This window comes from Schistocerca serialis, chromosome 3 (assembly GCF_023864345.2).
Source record: "Schistocerca serialis cubense isolate TAMUIC-IGC-003099 chromosome 3, iqSchSeri2.2, whole genome shotgun sequence".
NCBI lineage: Eukaryota > Metazoa > Arthropoda > Insecta > Orthoptera > Acrididae > Schistocerca > Schistocerca serialis.
Window position 1 is genome coordinate 205,183,709 of NC_064640.1, and position 17,848 is coordinate 205,201,556.

General features: G+C 36.9%; 1 protein-coding gene across 1 annotated transcript in view; it reads right to left on the reverse strand.

Moving 5' to 3' along the window:
- The window catches only part of LOC126469919 (uncharacterized), a 93,907-nt gene that overhangs the window by 34,842 nt on the left and 41,217 nt on the right, over nucleotides 1–17,848 (reverse strand). The window contains exons 4-5 of the mRNA XM_050097311.1: nucleotides 6,010–6,297; nucleotides 5,102–5,380 (exon numbers count right to left, since the gene is read on the reverse strand). Of these exons, the coding sequence (XP_049953268.1) occupies nucleotides 5,102–5,380; nucleotides 6,010–6,297 (567 nt within the window). The remainder of the gene's footprint in view (nucleotides 1–5,101; nucleotides 5,381–6,009; nucleotides 6,298–17,848) is intronic.

Sequence of the window (17,848 nt, forward strand, 5' to 3'; positions counted from 1 at the left end):
TAAATATGGGTCCACAAATGACCCTTTAACAAGACTATAACAAACGTGGTTATGAGCCATCACTTACTTTGGTATGAAATCTTTTCTTAGTGCAAATGTATTTGAAATGCAAACTTATTAAGTCTCCATCTAACTGGGCTCAAATTTCACCCATGGCCTACATTAACAAGAAATACACCACTTCAGCATGACAACATTGGTTTTCACAGAGACATTTTGAAGAACACAAGTTAAATTCAACTCCTCTTCATCCATCTTGCTTCTTTCACTATGGTGATGACACCTTTGTGATCTGGCCACATGGAATCTAAGCTATTCACCAATTAATTGATAAACACCCTAACATCAAATTCACTGCTGAGATGGGGTGAGGGAGGGAGAGAATGAAAATTACCCTTTTTTTTTAGAAATTCTTCTTCAATGAGAATCAGATGAGCAGATAGGACCCTGTTTACTGGTAGCCAACACATAATGACCTATATCTCAATGTGCAAAACTTGTCAACCAACCCAAAAATGGTTCAAATGACTCTGAGCACTATGGGACTTAACTTCTGAGGTCATCAGTCCCCTAGAACTTAGAACTACTTAACCCTAACTAACTTAAGGACATCACACACATCCATGCCTAAGGCAGAACTCGAACCTGCGACCGTAGATACACAAACCTAAAACTGTTGTGACAAGAATACATGGAGTCAGAGATTAGAGTCTGAAACATATTCCACAAAATTTTGGTAGCCATCCCTAAGAAACAAACACAGAATCATTTGAAGATTATCAGCCTATAGCATCTCTTCTTGTCTGCAGAGCAACACATAAAATAGGCAGAGTCCTGGGCAGAAACTGAACTCAATCCATTTTCTGATTACCCAAGTACATCTAAGAGTAGCTGGAGACAGTTAATGACAGCCTTGGCCTCTGTGTTCCTGAAATTTATAAAATTACTTATGAATGTTGTAGCTGTTACACTTGTCATTCAACACGAATGGTTTCAGGACAATACAGAGCACTGGCATCACATTACATACACAGTTTCTCCAAATCTGTTGCCAAACACAGCCTCATGAACAAACATATGATTAGGTTTGCTGAATTGAAATTATACCATGCATTTACCTACTGGGATTCTGTCAACAACCAAGAATCAAAACAACTTTAGCCGGGACAGCAGCTATTCCCTAACTGGTGCATGGAAAAAGCACTTTATGATGAGGGGCAACAGAGAAATAAAACAGCCAAGCACCAAACAACAGTCATCAACACCAATGTAGTTCTATCACAGACATCTCTGGAAACATGTGGAAGTTTATGATTTCGTGACATTTTCAAGACAATTTGGTCAACTAAATTAAGTATGAAACAGCCTGCAGCAAATGCTTGACGATGACAGGTGAAGTAGTTGGAAGCTTGGAGCCTGAATAAGTTTCATGCAGCATGAATTCCACGTAGCTTTTATTCGACTACTTCATTATGTTACGAAGGTTGGTACTTTAATGGTGGCAATTATTTGTTTACAACTTTTAAGAATAGATATGTGTTTCAAAGTTTTACTGTTCCTCAAAGTAGTCACCACCATTCTGCATAACCTGTTGCCAGTGATATGGAAGTCTTAGGATAGCCTTAGCAGTACCCGTTGTGTTGATAATTTGTGTGGTGTAGTCCACTGCGCAATGAATCTCTAACAATTCTGAAGCAATTGCCATGAAGTGCTTCCTTCAATTTAGGAAGCAAGTTGGAGTCACAGGAGCTTAAGTCTGGGTAGTATGGTGGAAGGTGCAGCATTTCCCAGCTGAGCATATCAGTCAACTGACAACATATGCATCCGAGCACTGTCCTGCTAAATGATGGGCAGGTCCTGCACAGTGTCACCCATTCCTTCTCTAAGCTGTTTCCATTTTTGAAATGCAGTCTGCGACCAGCTTAGAAAAAGAAGCTATGACACTTTCTGTGTGACCCGCCCTTCATTTTGCACGACAATGCTCAAGTGTATATGACAAGTTTTGTCAGTGATTTGTTCGATCGATCGATGGGGCTGGGAAGTGCTGTACAACCCATCACACTCTCCAGACTCAAGCCCTTATGACAACTTTATTCCTAAATTGAAGGAAAATATTCATGGCATTTGCTTCAGAACTGTTACAAAGATTCATTGGGCAATAGACTGCTCTACTAACTATAAACAACTGGTACAGCTAATGGTATCCTATGACATCCATACCACTGGCAACAGGTTAAGTACAATGTTGGTGACTATTTTTCAAGGACAGTAAAACTTTGAAACATGCTTTGTGTAAGTCCTAAATAAATAGTTGCTAATGTTTAAGTTTCAACCCTCGTAGATTTAACAATTTACTGTACATTTGCACAATACTATATTCGTCTCTGCCACAAGTTACAAACTCTTTCAAACACCCTGGTATATCTCAAAGTTTGAGAAGACTCTACAATCAGTTGTTCCAGTTCCTCATTTGTATCAATGAGAGTGCTGTTCACACACACTTCGCAGTTCACTTTTGAGATAAACCTGGACAGGAAATTTTACGTCCAGTACAGGACTTTCTTGACCCATCCATCTCTGACCATATTGGCATGTTAGATGTCTTCCTACATTGGCAGAAGAATGTGACTCCTCCAACAGACACTTACCACACTCTCCAGCCATGTGCCATGGGTGAAATTTGAGCCCTGACTTTAATAACGACCATTACATTTCCAACACATTAGTACTAACTAGGACAATAATTCATACTGAAGCCAATGGCAACTCTTAATCACACATTTACAAATATTTTACAAATGGTTCAGTTGTGGACATGTTTTTGCTTCTATCATATACTTTCAATCATGTTAGTTATTACTATTAATTATAATACACTATATATCATTCTCAAAAGTATGAAATGCAAAATTTTTACGATACATAATGGTGTAATATGCTGATGTGTGATAACTAAAATTTTCTCACAGAACAGTTCATGTTGCAAGGAAAGCACTATATAGGGTGGTCCATTGTAGTAACTGGGCCAAATGTGTCACAAAATTAGCATGAAACAAAAAAATAAGAACAACAAATCTGTTCAAGTGTGACAAGAGAAAACAGATGGCACTATGGATGGCCCACTAGATGGCACTGCAATAGGTCAAATTCATAGAAACTGCATTTTTTTAAATAGGTACCCCAATTTTTTATTACATATTCATAAAGTACATAAATAAATAGGAATGGTTGATTCGGAACATCTATTTCACTTTGTTATGGATGGCGCTGTAAAATTCTCACAAATGTAGCAAAGCACCCAATAGTACTGTGTGCAATTCATTACTTAAATTAGGTATGATAACATGCTTGTCCAGAAATAACAACACAATCCTGTTAAAATGGAATGTTTAACAGTCACAGAAGAGGTAGGTATGGTATTTACTTATGGCTATTGTGATCAAAATGCCCAACAAGCTTGTGCTTTGTATATTGATCGTTATCCTGGCACACAGCATCCAACTGTTCAGACCTTTTGTCGCATAGTTAATGCATTTAAAGAAACCGGAAGCGTTCAGCCAAAGAAGAAGTAGCAACCAAGAACTGCAACAAATGAAGATGCCCAAATAAGTGTTTAAGCTGCAGCTGAGGCTAATCCACACATCAGTAGCAGAGAAACTGAACAAGAATCAAGACTTTCAAAAACATCTGTTTTGAAAATTCTTCATCATACATTCCACCCTTACCCTATTTATATGCACCAGGAATTTCACAGTGGTGATTTTGAACATCATGTAAATTTTTGCCACTGGGCACAAAATAAATTACAAGACGATAACAGGTTTCTTTCAAGAGTTCTATTTAGTGACTAAGTGTCATTCAAAAACAGAGATAACGTAAATCGGCATAATATGCACTATTGGGCAACGGAAAATCCACAATGGCTGCGACAAGTGGAACATCAGTGACCCTGACGGGTTAATGTATGGTGTGGAATTATGGGAGGACATCTAATTGGCCCTTATTTTATCGATGGCAATCTAAATTGTGCAATGTATGCCACTTTCTTAATTAATGTTTTACTGATTCTACTGTAAGATGTTTCACTTCATGACAGAATGGCGATGTACTTTCAACATGGACGTCCGGCACAGAGCATGCGTGCAGTTGAAGCGATATTAAATACAATATTTAATGACAGATGGATTGGTCATAGAAGCACCGTACCATGGCCTGCACAATCACTGGACCTCAGATCTCCGGACTTCTTTCTTTGGGGAAAATTTAAAGATATTTGTCATCGTGATCCACCAACAATGTCTGAAAACATGCATCAGTACATTGTCAATGCATGTGCGACAATCACTGAACGCAATCTACTCACTGTTGAGAGGAATTTTGTCACTCATATTGCCAAATGCATTGAAGTTGAAGGACATAATTTTGAGCATTTATTAATTAATGAGGTTATTATACTTGCTCATGCAGTAACAGCATGCATTGCCATAATTTACGAAAAGGTCACAAAAGTAAATGTATCACACTGGAACAACAGAAAGAAAGTCTAAACATAACTACTTTTTGGGTTGTAATTTAAAAAACCACACTGTTACCAACTGTTTATCTAAATGGGTGAGGCATATTATAAGTGTTAGAATATTACAGCACCATCCATCATAAAGCGAAAAAAATGTTCCAAATTGAACAATCATATTTATTGACGTACTATACGAATATGTAATTAACAAAATAGCAGTTTTTATGAATTTGATTTATGGAAGCCTCATCAAGAGGGCCATTCATAGCGCCATCTGTTTCCCCCCGTAACGCTCTAACAGATTTTTTGTTATTTTTTGTTTGATGCTAATTTCGTGAGATATTTCACCCGGTCACTATCAATGGACCACCCTCAATAATGCTTGCACACTTAAATAGGTGAAATGAAGTACAAGGTACTTTTGTGGGTAACATTTCATTTCAAACACAAATCATCTTGTAGGATGTGATACAACAACACACATACTAAATGATGGTCAGGGTTAATATCGTCCAAGTTAAAACGTCTTAAACAGCAACATTTAACTCTACTCAAACTTACGTGCAATGAAAGTACATATCTAACCTTCAGGAAGAAATGGCCATCCCTGATAGTTGATTCATGAGGAGTCAGAGTGGGACGTGGAAGTACAACGTCAGGAGCAGCTGGTCGTAAGTCAGGAGGAGGTTGTTGTTCTGAGGTAGATCCTGCCAACTCCGACTCTTGGGGAGTCGGTGGTGGGACACGCCGGGTTCTGCCTATAGGAAGCTGAGCACGAAACTCTGGTCTTAGGTGCCTCAGCACAGGCAGAGCTGGGGGTGAAGAACTACATACCACCTTAATATCATTTTCCGAAGGTGACACCTGGAAAGAGTGTACAACTATTACAACACCTGCTACTCTGTGCTTTCTTTATACATTTAGTCACTGATACTATTTATTAGTGAGAATTAAGTTTCTCTCAGTGTGTACCATTAAGCATCACAACATAATTTTAGCTAACTAAAAGTTTACCGACACAAATTAAGGACTGAAATAGAAAAAAAGGGAAGCAATCACACAAATAACGAAGGATGGGGAAAGATCGGTAAAGAGGAAGGAAGTGTCAGATTGTTCACAAAACTCAACTTGACATGAACAAATAAGATGATTTGAAAAAACAATGCCAGAATACATATAAGTTACGAAGGGTAACTCCACAAAGTGGAAATAAAAAACAGAAGAAGCAATGTAAATCAATTTCGTTTTCAAATTCATGCAGTGTTCTCTCTCTTCCTCTTCCCTCTTTAATTGGCAAGGAAAACATGAGATTTCAGTATCTCTTGTTTACTTAATCATTATTATTGTGCACTGGCAACTGTGGTGATATATCCCTCAAAAGGGGAGGAGGATTTTTTCATTACTATGGTTACAAAATTTATTTTTACCTGTTGTCAGTCATGTTAAGATCTATTTTGGACTTTACCTCAAACATATGCATCTAAAATACTAACCTGTGAATCATCATCAATGGTAGGTGATTTTGGCACTGAACCACTCATTCTTTTTAAGAAAGCCTGGGCCAGGGCACCAGGCCCATACAGCCGTTCAACTCTCTGCTGAACAACAGATTTTGCAGGAGAATCTGGCTCTTGCTGATGCTGCACAAAACCCTTTTGCTGAGTAGCCAGTTCCAATTCAATAACACGAACCGCTCCAGGCACAGCCATAATGGGATGACTGCAGTCTGGATCATCAGAATTCTGGACATGACCATTGACTCTGGTTGATGATCTCCCATCCTGTTTAATAATAATAATAATAATAATAATAATAATAATAATAACAGAACTTAAACTAAATGATACACTATTCAGGGCCACACCTACATAAAAATTTCAGAACAACAACTGCACTCCACTAATGAAAGACCGTCACCTTATGAGAGACATCAAGAGTTTTGGATCTTAAAATAGAACTAGTAATACCATTTGTACACTTATTTTTCAAAATAGTCTCACATCAGTGTTTCTTTCCTTTTCTTACAAAATATATATTTCACACTCCTTAAGAAGTTCTCAAAAACTGATGCCGTTCTTCATTTTACAAGAAACTACTACTAATCCAAATTTATTTGCTTCCTTAAAAGCTCTGGGGACTAATTGGAAACTGTATGAAACTACATGAATATTGCAGAGTCTGATCAATTCATGTTTTACTTTCATGGAAATATACAAATTTAGTTTCAACAAAACTGAAAGGTAGTTTTCTGTAATTTTATCTTAAGTTTTCATCAAAATATTAGTGTTCTCTTAGCAGTGAATATAAATTTTATATCTACTCTATTAACATACGTTTCTTTCTGGCAGCAGAGTGTTATCGCCAGAAACACTTATATAATAAGTTCATGCTATGATGTGAAAAATTTGAAATGAACAAAATCTGCAAAAACTTTTGAAGTTATATAGCTCCACACCAAGTTGGTAATAGATTATGCAATTCATCAAATCCTCTACAGTATCAAGGATAAAAGCTTAATCTGCTTTTGCAAGCTCTCCTATAGTAAGATGTTTATGATATTTCAATGTCAAAGGGAACCAATCGCGCTGCTGAGTCACCGTCCGTCACCAGTGAGGACAGGGTGACATCTATAAAAAAGGGGTCAGACTCACTCACACACACACACACACACACACACACACACACACACACACACACACACACACACAGACAGACAGACAGACACGATACCTTCAGTGCAGACGTATATTAAGTGTGAACTCTAGCAGGAATCTGGTGAAGCTGCCAGCAAAGAGGATCACAGATAGTGGACACTACATATGTTGTGTGCGACACGTTGATAATTTGAGTTGGATGGAAAGCGTGCTTGTATAGTCTAAACGGTTAACACAACCACTCATATAATGTGGGAAATTTGGCTTCGAATCCTGATCCAGCACAGATTTTCATTTGTCACCACTGGATTTATTTCAATGCCAGATTGTGGCTGAGGTCCAGAGTTTCTCTTAAATCATACAATTTCAGAGTTTACATAAAAGCCTTACCCAACAAACACTTCCATGTGAGATTATTAAAACTATTTGCACAAAATCTTTGAAATTTGGACACGGCTTTAAAGATAATGTGAGTATATCAATCGACAAATTAGAGAGACAATTTTCACTTTTCTATTAAGATTTTATCTTTTCTTCAATTCCCTTTTCTCTGCAAATCTCCAAATTCAAGTTTGACGCAGTCTGCCTCTGAATGTGACATTGTTTTATACCAAAATTTCAAGGGATACTGTTCATCATCTTTCAGTTATTTTGTGGTTTAAAATGATTTCTGGGTTCAAGCACGAAATCACATGTGTTAAGTCATATTTGAAGTATGATCTTTCTCCTAACTTCTCTAGTATGCCAATACTGTGTGATTGCATGCTTTCTTTTAGCAACAATATTTTTTGTTCATATACATTAATTTTTAGTGCACTTTTAGTAGCAAAATCTAGATTGAAATGTCTTCCCATAATCAGATTTGTTACATGCTTCAAGTCTATTTTCTTATAAGAAAAATTTTTGCTTTTTAAGACTTCTTTCAAAACTCACTGCATTAACCCTTTCACTGTTACAGACATGCTTCTTGCATTCTGTGCTGAGAGACTGCGTTCCATCCACTATGAAACACACATCCAATTTTAAGGAAACTACTAGGTGGAAAAAAAATATTTTTGCACATCTTACTGTCCGATTCATTCACTCAATGAAGGACTATTCATAATAGTTACTGTGCTGCATCAAATTAACTAAACCATTGCCCTAAATTTTAAGGAGTTTGCAGAGGTAAAAATGCATTGAATAAACTTTCTGTACGATTTATTTTAGCTAATACATTGGTGCATATGAAATGCAGATAAGGTAGAACTTTATGAATGAGGAATACTTTTCTATTTCTTTACCTCAGTAATGTAAGTGTGAATATGTTCAAAAATTTCCACAACCTTCTCAGCTGCATTGGCATCTTCAATGATCTCGTTTCACAAAATGGTGTAGGAAAGGATGCAGATCCAGTTATCACAGTGCATTGTGGCCTCTGTACTTGTTAACGTCATTCAAAAGCTTTAAATTCATGTTTGGCCCATCCATTGATAACTGCTTACATTTCACAAAAATAGAATTAAAGTAACTTGCTATTAATGATTTGTCATGGTCCTAAAATCACACATATAAATATCTGCACTGTAGACTGTTTCACTGGTTCATTCTGCCACTTCAAATATGTCGTCTTGTTTGATTCTGGAACTCTTACTACAAAAACGCTAATCTATATTCCATAGTCCCAGCTAATGCCCATGTCTCAATGACAAAACAGGCAGAAAGCTGACAATGAGGAAAGCAGAACATAACGAGATGATATTGCCTTACCTCATGCGAGCAAGAGGGTGGAATCTAACTCAGCAAGAAGACATCACCTCACTAACAACACAGCCCGAGTTCACAAGAGAAAAGTTCCACAAGAACACCAATAAGCTTGCCAATATGGCAGAAATGCAACAACCTGAAGACTTGAAAGGCATCCTTGCAAATTAATCTGCTAATCTGCACAAATGGAGGTATCCACAATCAGGAAAGAGAAAGAAATGCTGATGGGCAACAAGATAACTTCACTCCTTACAGCAATAATTTCTAGATTTTCTATAAAGAATTATTCAAATCTTTAACTAACTCATATGTAAAGGAAGAAAGATGAAAAAATTGTACTTACAAATTTCATGCTACATGCAACACTCAAAGTTTGGGTAACTGCCACCCATGACATTATACAGTAAAAGTTACACAATATTTTATAGCATACATTTTCAGAAAGCATAACAAATAAAAGCTTTCATTTTGTGGCTGAAATGAGTGTTTCACTTGGCAACAAAATATAGGTTTTACTATAATGCATTCTAGTTTACAGCCAGGATACACAGATAATGCACATTTTTCAGTATATGTGCATGTAACTTAGTTCACACTTTTAAATTTTTATATTACAAGGAGGGATAGAAAGATTCTCTCACTGTTAGAGATTTTTTCCAACATATTTCACAGGACTACTGTGATAATTTTGGGAGAGATCTAGTTTTGTACAAACCAGCCTTTGCTTAACTCTACCTCTGAAACATCGAGATATATCATCAAAGGTGCAGAATTTATGTGGGCGATGACAGAATGCTAATGCATACTGTGCCATATAAGGCACATAATACCAGTATTTGGCTAAGAATATTAAATAAAAATGATGATTTTTTTTAACAACAATTTGCAATTCATTCAGAGTTGAATTTTCTACAGCCACTATTTTATAATACCACCTCCTGGCCAGGATGCCTTCAAAGCGTGGCATGGGGAACATAGTTATCTGACACTGTTCTACGCAAAAAATATACAGGGTGTTTATAACTAAACTTTGAATACTTGAGAGGCTTCCATGAAAAATGAGGGATTATAGGACAATGAAACTTTGTGACAGCATCTGTACAGACATGGAGAAGAGAGATAATGAATAAAGTAATAAAAAATTAATTTACACATGACGGGGTAACAACTGTTAATAGTATAAAATGTTTACATTCTAGGTTACAAACATTGCCCAATGTGACGGCCATCTGCATCCACCTGCAACCATACTAGAGATACAATTTCAGAATTATTCTTAGCATTTCTGAATGGTGGACAATGGAGTGTTCAGCTGACATGACACAGCTCATGCGATACTCCATGATTGCACTTTACATCCAGCATTCTCAGCCATGGCTACAGTAACTTCAACCATTTGTGGTGCAATTGGCCACTGCTCTCCCCCAAGAGCAATTCCCAAATTGCCTGGTAATTCTAACTTCCAAATTATGTTCAACCGCACTGTGGAAAGAGGACCTCTCCATATTCCTTTAATGCATTTACTTACAAATAGCATCTGTACTATAGCTGTTTTGCTAAAACCACTTTTCAGAGTAAAAGCCCTGCTCACCTTGTCCAGACATGACATTGATTGGCTGAGACTAATACACACTGACGCTTGTCTTTCAACCCTATCTTGCTGTACCAGTAGCTGCACCTTACCAGCAAGCCATGGCACACTACTAACAGTGCAAATCCTGCAGTATACAGTCTGAACATCATTCCTATGAAGTTGATTATCCTTAAAGTAAACAGTTTTCCTTATACACTGGCTCAAGAAGCAGAAGTTTAATTATAACCACCCTGTATATTTTTACTTTTTGCTGCACAAGATTTCATTAAAATTACTTTAATTCAAGCTCATTTTTAATCGAGTCTGTTATCTTCCATTTTCTGCTTTTATTAAGGAATATATCTGGAATTTATATTCTGTTGTCTATAAATTCCACTACAGTTATTTCAGCTTAGCACAAAATCAGAAAATTTTAGCAAAAAAGTAATCTTTCATTTTTTTAACGTGTGTTTCAAAATCACCCATTATCATCCCTTATGTTAAACTGTTTATTAGACCAAGAAGTTTTCACCTTTTGAGTCAGGGTGTGAGAATGCTTGAATGCAAAAACTTTGATGGCTCAAAAGCTCGTATTTATTCTTAAAATAATTATTCTTTATTTGGATTCCTTTAATATTAATAATTTGTTTATTAATTTTCTGGTTATTAATAAAACTTACAACTTAATATTATTGATCTGACAAAGGAAATTCCCATATTGCAGAACTGTTTAATTACCTTCCATATTGGTACCTCCTATGCAATGAGCAGCTCATTTCACTTTTTGTTCAGTTTCCAGACCAAGTAGCAAAATCTTTGGTTCTTGAAATCTGCATTACACATTATGGACATACTGACATCTATAAAACTAAATTTTCTTTCAAGTAGATTTGGTACTAAAATGATCATGCAAGTAGCTGGGTATGCAATATTTTAAAAGAACTGCAGAAGTTCTTCAGTCTTATATCTATAAACTTTTTATTGAGTGCTGTAAACTGTCCAGTACAACAATTTTTGTGGGGAAAGAAGTGAAGCTACTTCACCTATGTTTTGTTAAAAGTCAAGTCCTCACAGCATGCCGCAACCTTCTTTTCTGTGAAGTCAAGTGTAAAGTCACCAATGTATCACGAACAGTATCACTCACTAGCATAAAAGAGAGAGCACAGTTTAGCATTTACTAGTAGCTACAACACATAATACTATCCGTTGTGTAAGTGTGGTACTGCCTGCAGACAAAGCTCTACAGCTCTTCCAGTTTGTTGTAACCATGTCAAAGTACCTACATGAATGGAGTAGTTATTAACATTACGTGAGCAACTAAATGAAGCTAACAGCATTTCATTTAAGCATTGAGATTTTCAGGAGAGAGATCAAAAACAATCTGATGAAGACAAAGTACTACAGTGTACCAATGAACAAAGCCACTTACAAAGAGCCTCACAACTGAACAAAGCCCAAGTATAGATTGGTTCTAGTCTTTTCTGGTCCTGTCATGACTGACTGCACCAACGCTGATTAAAAGTTAACTGCAGTTAAGTCAGCATGTAATCCTAGTCAATGCAAAATTCCACTTCATCAACATCGGTTAAATGAGGGAGTTGAAAATGGTTCAAATGGCTCTAAGCACTATGGGACTTGACTTAGAACTACTCAAACCTAACTATAACCTAAGGACATAACACGCATCCATGCCCGAGGCAGGATTCGAACCTGCGACCGTAGCAGCAGCGTGGTTTCGGAATGAAGTGCCTCGAACTGCTCGGTCACAGAGGCCAGTGAGGGGAGTCAATCGCAATTAAAATAATGTAAGTTGATGCTGCATTTTGATGTTTTAGATGGCATAGATGATGAAATATTATACCTTTACCACAAAGCATCACCGCAACTGTACTGGAGTAGTTGTCGAAAGAGGAAATTCTTTCAAAGATTATGGTGACAAGAAATTTGAAGCAAGATTTCATCTTTCAAAACAGTATTATGGCTACTAGGCCAAATCAACGAAAGCTTGGAATTGCCTACTACGCTAAATAACCCTTCACCTCCCATGAACAGAGTTCGAAAGACATTAAGCGCATATCCAACGGATGCATATAATATAGATATTGAAAACTGTTTTGTCCACATCAAGTCTGCCCTATAGATTTGCACTATGCAATATTGCTGGTATCACACTCAGGGATGCAGGTTCTGTGCAGCACAAAACCTATGAAATGGCATGCCATATGCGCAAAAAAGTTAGTCAGATGTTGTCAAGGAAGCCGTGAGAAGGTGCAGGGCACACTTGTGCTGGCAGTTGCTCTGGGCAGCAGCATCCAGAAGTAGCAAGATACAGCTGTAAAGTGGACACTGTTGTCTCAGTACATTTTGATTTCAACCAGGATGAGAGTGTGTGCATCCTTGTCATCCAGCAGGACTTTGTTGCAGATACGTACAAACAATAACTTGGTGAGCTGCACTTGGGAACTGTGTGGACTTGTGATGACATGCTAACTTTGTTAAACATATACTCAGGGTGTTGATTGCAGCAGTTCAAAATTTCACCAACAACTTCAAATAGTAACTGTGTGGTGTGCTGATGGATCAGGAACCTTTCGCTTAACCGTCAAGCATTTGAGCTCAACAAAGGAGAAGCGGTTATTACCATATTGTGACCAAAGTAATTTTCTCAAAGACTGTTTTCCTTAATCATCCAACTGCATGAGGGGAAGCCTGCTTATTTTGCCTTCCGTGTGATCGTGGGTTTGACTGATGGCAGGTGACTGGGTAGGCTTGACCATTCTGTGTCCGGCCCACGGGAAAAAAGGCAAACTCTAAAACAGCCTATACTGGTTGTAAGAAAGGAAAGCCATTACTGTCTGTAAACTGGATATGTTGTTCCTGCAACCTTTTCTATAGTCATTGATGAGTTTTATTTTGTAATTACTTGGGAATTATTGTTGGCCATTTTGAGAATCTCCTAACAAGTTCTAGTTAACTAGTTTCTTTAGGCAACCAGTGTTTGTTAGGCTACCTTTGTTTGCTGAACATCCTTTTAAGATTACAGTTGTTCCTTTAAAATTTAGCCCACTGCCAGATTTTATTGAAAGTTTTTTTTATTGTTAAATTGAATGTCTATTCTTTTATATATTTTCTTAAAGTGAATTCTGTTTTTTTTAATCATATCAAAGTGAAAGTTTCTTAATCATTGGAATGATGAATACCTTTAGAATGATTGAAGCCAGTGTAAAATTCCAGTAGAAATTAGGCATCTTTGTGTTTGTAGCAAGTAAGAAAGAATTTAAAAATCGGTCATGAACGGATTTTGTAATAAATTTTTGTTTTGAAAATTTTGTTCCAGCACCTTTCCTCAATGGAACGATGTTTCCTAATCTTTACAAACAGAGTAGCCATTTAAAAATGGTACTAATGCAGATAGGACAACACCGCAAAGAATTATCACTGACTTATCGGTTATCACAGCACCAATGTCTCCACAATACATAAAGCTTCTTCCTGAGCAGAATTACTGTCTGATGTATGGTTTCAGTGCACTGGATGATTTCCTGGTGTCACTCGTACAGCGGATTATGCTCACAGAAGTATTCGGTCTTCTGCGAGATATAACACAGAACAGGAAATCTTATTTTGCATTTTTCTACCACATCATTGGATTCCGTAGAAATGGTGGAACACGTGAGGCAATACTGACCTTACAACTTATCTTAGAAGAAAGATTAAGGAAAGACAAACCTACGTTTCTAGCATTTGTAGGCTTAGAGAAAGCTTTTGACAATGTTGACTGGAATACTCTCAAATTCTAAAGGTGGCAGGGGTAAAATACAGGGAGCGAAAGGCTATTTACAATTTGTACAGAAACCAGATGGCAGTTATAAGAGTCAAGGGGCATGAAAGGGAAGCAGTGGTTGGGAAGGGAGTGAGACAGGGTTGTAGGCTCTCCCCGATGTTATTCAATCTGTATATTGAGCAAGCAGTAAAGGAAACAAAAGAAAAATTTGGAGTAGGTACTAAAATCCAGTGAGAAGAAATGAAAACTTTGAGGTTCGCCGATGACATTGTAATTCTGTCAGAGACAGCAAAGGACTTTGAAGAGCAGTTGAACGGAATGGACAGTGTCTTAAAAGGAGGATATAAGATGAACATCAACAAAAGTAAAACGAGGATAATGGAATATAGTCGAATTAAGTCGGGTGATGCTGCGGGAATTAGATTAGGAAATGAGACGCTTGAAGTAGTAAAGGAGTTTTGCTATTTGGGGAGCAAAATAACCGATGATGGTCGAAGTAGAGAGGATATAAAATGTAGACTGGCAATGGCAAGGAAAGCGTTTCCGAAGAAGAGAAATTTGTTAACATCGAGTATAGGTTTAAGTGTCAGGAAGTCGTTTCTGAAAGTATTTGTGTGGAGTGTAGCCATGTATGGAAGTGAAACATGGACAATAAATAGTTTGGACAAGAAGAGAATAGCAGCTTTCGAAATGTGGTGCTACAGAAGAATGTTGAAGATTAGGTGGGTAGATCACGTAACTAATGAGGAGGTGTTGAATAGGATTGGGGAGAAGAGAAGTTTGTGGCACAACTTGACTAGAAGAAGGGATCGGTTGGTAGGACATGTCCTGAGGCATCAAGAGATCACAAATTTAGCATTGGAGGGCAGCGTGGTGGGTAAAAATCGTGGAGGGGGACCAAGAGATGAATACACTAAACAGATTCAGAAGGATGTAGGTTGCAGTAGGTACTGGGAGATGAAGGAGCTTGCAAAGGATAGATTAGCATGGAGAGCTGCATCAAACCAGTCTCAGGACTGAAGACCACCACAACAACAACAACAACAAGAACCACCACCACCACCACATCATCAGGGACCAAAATTTAATAATATGGGATATTGTTGCTTGACAGCCTGGCTCTGTGGAATCATTAAAATCTTGTCACTACTGAATTTAATAACCTGTTACATTATTATGCCACTGTACACCAACGTTCAGTGCAATAAGCGAAATCAAATTATGTAGAAGTTGTGGGAATGGTTGATTCCACTTCATGTAGACGTTTTATAAATGATTAATACTATTTGTATTAAATACACTTAATACACCATAGAACATTTACACAGTGAAACATGAAACTGTGCATTTTTTGCATTCAAAAATTCTCATCAAAGCCTACCAGTTCTAAACATGAATCATTTTGAAATTTCGAGAAATTCGGTGTACTTTTCTTGATCTCTGTACTGCAGTAACAATACCCACACTACAATAACAAACTGGGAGTGCATGTAAGTACCAGAGACAGCAATTATTATCTTTGAATGTACAATAAGCACTTTCCTTTGTAACACAATGAGTTACTGCAGTCAAATTCCCAGTTAACTGAACACATTTTGCTAACCAGTGTTAAACACTGGTGCAACACAGAGAGAATTTATTGGCGATTAAGCTTTAGCAGTGATCACAGAACCCTCAGTTATCTGGCTTTTTAGTCAATGTTCGTGCAGTTGGCCCAGAGTGCTATTCAATGCAAAACAAGAAATAAGTTTAGACTATTTTTCATTGTTTAATATTTGGAAAAAATTCACAAAATTAACAAAGACAATATACATAAGATATGAACCAAGAACATTTTACGCACAGCTAAGTACTTTGAAAGCAAGTACATACTGTAGCAATGTGAGGAACTTTGAAGTAACTGAAATCTGTGTGGCACTCCACTGCATAGTGAACAACTCTCTGTTAACTTACAGGTCCATATCTGAAATGTTTCCTCTCTATTTGGTCTTTGTAAACCTAAAGTCAACAGTTTACTACAACGGATGCATGACACCATTCCTGATCAGTTACCACTATGACAAATTGCCGTATCACACCCAGTGCATTACAGGCATACAGGGTGATTCCACGTCAAAACACGCAATAATTCGAGGATTTGTAACCCTCGATCTATGATTTTCACAGAACATTGCACATTTGCTTTTACTTATTACATGGGAACTTCTGAAAAATCTTTTTGGTCTCAGACTACAACTTTATTTTGTATCAGATTTTAAATGTAGTGATATTCTGATAACTCGGCTCTGCGATAGTGTCAAAGCAAAATGGTACTTATCTGCATAAATGCCTATAACTCAGGTGTTTATGAAGCTTTTGATTTTGATTTTTTTCAGAAGTAAGGCATACAGTTAACAGATATCCATTTATTGAAGCAGTAAAGTTACAAAGAAAATTTTTAAAAATATTAATGTGTGTTAATTTTCAATTTCACAAAAACTGTGACTGTGTGAAAAAATGTTTATATCACATTTCTCCAACCTGCTGGGAACCTGATTTTGGTCTTAAATAATCCCCTAAATTCTAAGTTTTCTAATAAAATAAAAATTTTATGACACACATCTGAAATCAAAATACTTTTTGCTATGATGGAAAAGGGTCATTTTAGGTCAGTTCATCCACTCACTGTCTCACTGCCTCAGATGCAAGGGTATCAAATTAGCATATTTAAGTATAACTCATTCTAGGCAGGCATGTTGACTTTAAGTTTGAAAATTTATTTCCTTTCATTCAACTAATTCAGTAATTTTTTAAACACTATAATAGATATGATTTGTGTGTTCAGCCAGTCACCTGCTCACAGTGATAAAATAGTGCCCTTAGACAGCAGTAGCTTGTTTGAAAGCTTTCTAGGCATGGAAACAATGCAACAATTGCTGAAATTTACTGTTGAGAATAAATGGCATGAAACAATTAGTCTATTTGGCCTCAGTTGCTCTTTGACTTTCTATGAGACAGATCATATCTGTTTGTGGTGTGGACCTATCATTCCACTTGTATAAAGTATGTTTTACATGCATTAACACTCAGTTAATTGCAATGGAAAATTAATTCATTCACTGTTCAAAAATTATAAAAACACCATGTCATTTGACAACCTATACCTTAGTAAAAACTCTGCAAAAAATAGAAGAGCTGAGTGAAGACAAATGAGATTTGATATTGCTGTGGTCCAACACAAGCTTTCCACAAAATCAAGAAAGTGCAGCTGTATGTGGACATCACAGATACTATTACTTAAAAGTTTTTGAAAGTCATGAAAGAACTTCTGATCCTTTGTAAAAACGCAAACAGTTCAAAAAATCTTTGAGGTCAATTTGCTTGTCTGTCTAAAAAGTAAGCACTGAAAGAGTCTAATGAAAACCAGGCCAAAAACTGAACAGCATGTCATAAGATTTGTGACCAGAAAACTGACATCACTGATAGAAATGAAATTATGCAGATGACCCAGAGGTGAAATTTCACGAATCAGTACTAAAAGTGTTGAGGGTGCAAATAAAACTTTACATGATTTGGGGTGCTCTGCCTTAAAACTT